This window comes from Malania oleifera, chromosome 10 (assembly GCF_029873635.1).
Source record: "Malania oleifera isolate guangnan ecotype guangnan chromosome 10, ASM2987363v1, whole genome shotgun sequence".
Taxonomy (NCBI): Eukaryota; Viridiplantae; Streptophyta; class Magnoliopsida; order Santalales; family Ximeniaceae; genus Malania; species Malania oleifera.
Window position 1 is genome coordinate 28,009,663 of NC_080426.1, and position 6,611 is coordinate 28,016,273.

At 36.7% G+C, this 6,611-nt stretch overlaps 1 protein-coding gene across 1 annotated transcript; it reads right to left on the bottom strand.

Annotated features, from left to right (window-relative positions):
- Positions 1-2,887: 2,887 nt before the first annotated feature.
- On the bottom strand, positions 2,888-3,864 carry LOC131166570 (uncharacterized). Its single transcript, XM_058125160.1, has 3 exons — positions 3,760-3,864; positions 3,314-3,571; positions 2,888-3,226 (listed from the first exon to the last, which is right to left on the bottom strand). The coding sequence occupies exons 1-3, from the start codon at positions 3,862-3,864 to the stop codon at positions 2,888-2,890; spliced, it is 702 nt and encodes a 233-aa protein (XP_057981143.1).
- Between the last annotated feature and the right edge of the window lie 2,747 nt (positions 3,865-6,611).

Sequence of the window (6,611 nt, forward strand, 5' to 3'; positions counted from 1 at the left end):
AGACATAGGTTTTTCGACGGTCCAAAATACTTGAGCCTAGAGCTATGATTTAACTATTTCAAAATTTAGTGGATCTAAAAAAAAATGCAAAAATCAAACAAAACTAAATAAATAAATAAATTACAATGTGTTATGTGTTATATATATATATATTCCAAGTTTTCCTCAACTTAAAAATGACTGCAGTTCTCTTCTAAAATTAAAAAATTTAAAATCACAAATATTAAATTTTAAATTTTGTACATTTATAAGATTATAATACAAAATTACATAAAGCATAATGCTTAATATAGATTCAAGCAAATCTGGACATAATATTAGAAATCGATATTGTAACGCCCCAGACTCGCCACGTAGGACCCGGAGTGTTATGAGACCGACATGCGTCTCTGATACCATTCACGCAGCAGAAATAATAAAATAACCTCGACAAAATATACCAGAGTTCTATATCTACACATGCAAATCCATAATATTTACAACCTCAATCTTCATATTACAAAACATGATTAAATTATATATAGCATAAAAAAAACCAAAAACATATTAGTTCTGGTACCACTCAAAAAACTACCCGCCCTGGAGTTATCTAAACTCAATCACCAGGATAACCTGAAAAGATTAAATCATCGACAGGGTGAGACACCTCTCAGTAAGGAAGAAATAATTTATAATAGTGTGTGATTGAAGTGTTTAATATATAATTAAAATATTCATACAATCGCGTTCATAATCCACTAGTAGCCAAAAGATCACGCTCATAATCATACCATGATCAACATCTCTGTCACCCAATCACATGCCCACATACATAAACATTTTACTGATAATTCCTAAGAATAGGGAAGTCTACCCGCTCATACAAGTAGATTCCCTCTACTCTAGTGCTAACACCACGACACTCACTTTTCTCAGTAAGCCATCGGGTTATGTATCCAGGTAAAGTCTCCGAGAATAGGGAAGGTCACCCGCTCATACAAGTGGTTTCCCTCTACTCTGATATCTGTAAATAATTACCAGAGTACTCGCCTTCCTCAACAAACCCTCGGGTGGAGTGATCTACTTTATCCAAAATACTTAATTATTTAAAGTCACACGTAGCCAACAATATTTGTTTCACAGAACCCCACATATATATATGCATGTCACAATCAATCCACACAGGATAAACATACAATCTTCAATCATACCCATGCAGGGTCTACATTCACACAATATATAATCGTCCACACAAGATTCTAACACACACATCGTACACGTCCACACATGACTAACCAATCACACAAATTACACAATCCACGCAGGACAAATCAATCACACAATATATATGTCCACACAGGACTGGTCCATACAAGTCTAATCAAACCACACATGTTACAAAACAAACACTTCGTTCATGGTAAATAGGTAAACAACCTCCTCATATCACTGTCAATGTTTACCTCTCAATATAAATGCTCATATAACAATCTCCTCATACCACTGTCAATGTTATATGACAGTTATACCAGGTATGATATAACGACCTCCTCATACCATTGCCAACTCTATATCACAATTTACATGAACCACAACACAAGTCAACAGCAGACCAATCATTCAACACATCCATAGTTCTACCACAGTATACACAACATCAGTATCCGCAATCAACCAGTATATTTAACCAAACAGAAATCACAACCAAACATTGCTCGCAATCTCAATTATTCATCATTCCACAATGCTCACAATCATTTAATTAAAAAGAATGGTTTCAACCACATGATTTTTCCCAATATAATCTATATATATATATATATATATATATATATATAATCAGTATTTTCAATACCAGCATGTTTTAGAAAATTATACCTGAATATGTAGAAATTATACCCGAAATTAGTCTTTTAAAATTATTTTAAAAACTATTATAAATTATTTCCCCTAACTTGCTCCTCGGGATTCTTACTCAAATCCAAACAAAACAAGACCCTACATTCCAAAAATCTTAACTTTCTCAAATCTTAGAAAAATACCCATATAATACTTCCTAAACTCCAAATAACAATATTTGTTAAGAAAGTTCCAAAATAATACACTTACCTTGGTTTTGGGATGTTTCCCAAACTTCTCAAATCGAAAATCTGCTCCGCCTATATTATATAGAATCTTCCCAGGAGTCTCATGGTAGCTTCCGATTGTTGAATCGAACTAAATTCGACTCAGAATCAAAGAGAGAAGGCAGAGGAGTCATGGTTTAGAGAGAGAAAGTGAAGGAGAAATAAAATTCCTGCTGAAAATCTAATTTCTCCCTATTTATAAACAACTTGCCACGTGGCCTCATCGACGAGACATCTAGACTCGTCAACGAGCCCGAGAACACCACTTGTGGACAAGACCAGGAGCTCGTCGACGAAATTTAGGTATTCAAAATCCTCTCTCGGTAAACCCTCGTCGACGAGACAAGCATACTCGACGACAAGGCTCTGTAGGTTGCTCGTCGATGAGAAAGTCCAACTTATCAACAAGCGCCTGTTTATTTCATTTTACTAGTTCTTTTCCCTTTTCTTCTATTTTCCATTTTCCCTTATTATCCTTCTTATTATTTTTAATAGTCAAATTTTTTTTCCGAGTCGTTACATTCTCCCCTCCTTAAAAGAATTTTGTCCTTGAAATTCTTTAATTACCATTTACACACCATAAAGTTAACTACACAAATTCATAAATTTCAAACAATTCAAACGTATGCAGCATCAAATCATGTAAATTCAAACAACATTAACACACATACTAACATAAACATATTACCTAGGCCTTTAGCTTTGCCCTCCTCGGGTGTACCCAACATGTAGACACGTGTCGAGGCACCGCCGCCATGAGGCACCGAGTTGTTTCTCTGGTTCTAGTTCAGAGCTGGTGCATTATTCGGTGGTTCTCGACATTCCTGAGCTATGTGACCCTGTTTGCTGCATCTATAGCATATGACACTCCTACTTCGGCATTCTCCCCAGTGCCGCTGATTACACCTATGACAGTGCAGGCGTGATGAATCCCCTTGTCGTCCCCGATCATTTCTTTCTGACTCCTGGCCTGTTGCATCGCTGTCTCCCCTCCACGACCCTTCTCTAACATTCGTTTGGGACTGAGGATACGCAACCCTTTTCCTTCTTTCTGATGCCTCCGTACCTCTTTGCAGACTTAGTTCTGCAATAGTAGCCTTCTCCACCAACTCCGTGAAGTCCTGAATCTATAGACATGCCATATGCTCGTGAATCCTCTGATTCGGGCCTTTCTCAAACCACCTCGCCTTCTGATATTTATCTAGAACCACGAAAGGTGCAAAATAAGATAGCTCTAGAAATTTAGCAGCATACTGCTGAACAGTGAGACGCCCCTGAGTCAAACTGAAAAATTCTTCCGTCTTTGCATTTTTTGTGGTGGCGGGAAAATTTTGGTTGTATAAGACCTGCTTGAAGCGACCCCAGGTCATTGCTATAGGTACCGCTTGCTGTTCCTCCAACAGCTTCATTGCATGCCACCACCGTTCAACTTCACCGGCCAGTTTGAAAGTGGCAAAAAGAACCTTCTGCTCCTCGATGCAGTTCAATACCGCTAGTATCTTTTCATCTCTTGTGTCCACATCTTAGCCTTAATCGGGTCAATGCCGCCCTCAAAAGACGAGGGTTTCAGATGAGTAAATTGGTCAATGGTGCAACCCTAGTGCACCGGTGGAAAACTTGTTCCCCTGAAATCCCGTCTCATTTTTTCCCTAACCTGACGAGCTATTCCTCGTAATAGTCGAGAGGTGTCAATCTCGTCCCCACTGGAAGCTCCCATTTCACTTCCTCTTTCATCCATGCCTTTGCCTCTTGGATCCATTCCTAAATATAAATATACAATAGAGGCAATTTATAATCTCCACATCTTTATATATTTTACATAATCACAAAACATGAAACCAAATTAATATCCAAATCCTCAATTAAATATCCAACATTTATTTATTCACAATCATCTTAACTTTCAAATTCAAATTCCAAATTTCAATCTCACAACTCGGAAACATCACCGTCGATGGATTTACCATGGTTTTCTGAAACTGTCGACTGATTCAGAAAATCATAGAAGTCCGTTAAGAGATTTCTACCTCCAAGCTACGAAACAAACTCAACTCCTGTCAACACTCTAATCTACCCATTGCTACCCTTATTCAACTCAAACCTATATTCTGGTATAAATCCTCCTAAAGTCCGCAAGACCGTTATGCTCTAATACCAACTGTAACGGCCCGGACCCGCCATGTGAGGTTTAAGGTGTTATGAGACTGACACGCGTCTCTAATACCATTCACGCAGCTGAAATAATAAAATAACCTCAACAAAATATATCAGAGTTCTATATCTACACTTGCAGATCCATAATATTTACAACCTCATTCTTTATATTATAAAACCTGATTAAATTATATATAACATAAAAACTAAAAACACATTTGTTCTAGTACCACTCACAAAACTACCCACCCTGGAGCTATCTAAGCTTGATCACCAGAATTACCTGAAAAGATTAAATCATCGACGAGGTAAGACACCTCTCAGTAAGGAAGAAATAGTTTATAACAGTGTGTGACTGAACTGTTTAATATATAATTAAAATATCCATACAATCACGTTCATGATCCACTAGTAGCCAAAATATCACGCTCATAATCATACCATGATCAACATCTCTGTCACCAAATCACATGCCCACATACATAAATATTTTACTGATAATTCCTGAGAATAGGGAAGTCTACCCACCCATACAAGTAGATTCCCTCTACTCTAACCAGGGCACTCACCATTCTCAGTAAGCCCTCGAGTTATGCATCAAAGTAAAGTCTCCGAGAATAAGGAAAGTAGTCCGCCCATACAAGTGGCTTCCCTCTACTCTAGTATCTGCAAATAATTACCACAGTACTCGCCTTCCTTAGCAAGCCCTTAGGTGGAGTGATCTACTTTACCCAAAATACTTAATTATTTAAAGTTACACGTAGCCAACAATATTCGTTTCACAAAACTCCACACATATATGCATGTCACAATCAATCCACAGAGGATAAACATACAGTCTTCAACAATACCCACACAGGGTCTACATTCACACAATATATAATCGTCCACACAGGATTCTAACACACACATCGTACACGTCCACACAGGACTAACCAATCACATAGATTACACGGTCCACACAGGACAAATCAATCACACAACATATATGTCCACACAGGACTGGTCCACACAAGACTAATCAAACCACACAGGTTACAAAACAAACACTTCGTTCATGGTAAATAGGTAAACAACCTCTTCATACCACTGCCAATGTTTGCCTCTCAATATAAATGCTCATATAACGACCTGCTCATACCATTGCCAACATTATATGACTGTTATACTAGGTACGATATAATGACCTCTTCATACCACTGTCAACGCTATATCGCAATTTACATGAACCACAACACAAGTCCACAGCAAACTAATCATTCAACATATCCACAGTTTTACCACAATATACACAACATCAATATCCGCAATCAACCAGTATATTCAACTAGGCAGAAATCACAGCCAAACATTGCTCGCAATCTCAATGATTCATCATTCCATAATGCTCACAATCATTTAATTAAAAAAAAAGGTTTCAACCACACGATTTTTTCCAATATAATATATATATATATATATATATAATCAATATTTTCAATACCAGTATGTTTCGGAAAATTATACCTAAATACGTAGAAATTATACCTAAAATTAGTCGTTTAAAATTATTAAAAAGTTATTATAAAAATATTTCTCCTTACCTACTCCTCGGGATTCTTGCTCAAATCTAAACAAAATGAGACCCTATATTCCAAAAATCTCAACTTCCTCAAATCTAAAAAAAAAAACACCCATATAATACTTCCTAAGCTCCAAATAACAATATTTGTTAAGAAAGTTCCAAAATAATACACTTACCTTGGTTTTGGGACGTTTCCCAAACTTCTCAAATCAAAAATCCACTCTGCCTATAATGTAGAAAATCTTCTCAGGAGTCTCGTGGTAGCTTCCAATTGTCGAATCAAGATAAATCTGACTCAAAATTGAAGAGAGAAGGCAGAGTAGTTGTGGCTTAGAGAGAGAAAGTGAAGGAGAAATAAAATTCTCGCTAAAAATCTGATTTCTCCCTATTTATAAACAACTTGTCATGTGGCCTCGTTGACAAAACATTTGGACTCGTCGACGAGCCCGAGAACACCACTCGTGGACGAGACCAGGAGCTCGTCGACGAAATTTAGGTATTCATAATCCTCTCTCGATAAACCCTTATCGACGAGACAAGCATACTTGACGACGAAGCTCAATAGATTGCTCGTCGATGAGAAAGTTCAACTCATCGACAAGCGCCTATTTATTTACTTTTAATAGTTCTTTTCTCTTTTCTTCTATTTTTCATTTTACCTGATTATCTTTCTTATTATTTTAAATAGTCAAAAATTTTTTTCGGGTCGTTACAAATATATTCAAACATAGCCTTAATTTTTTTTTAGCTAAAAATTGACGATAAATCAAAATCAATATAAAAGACAC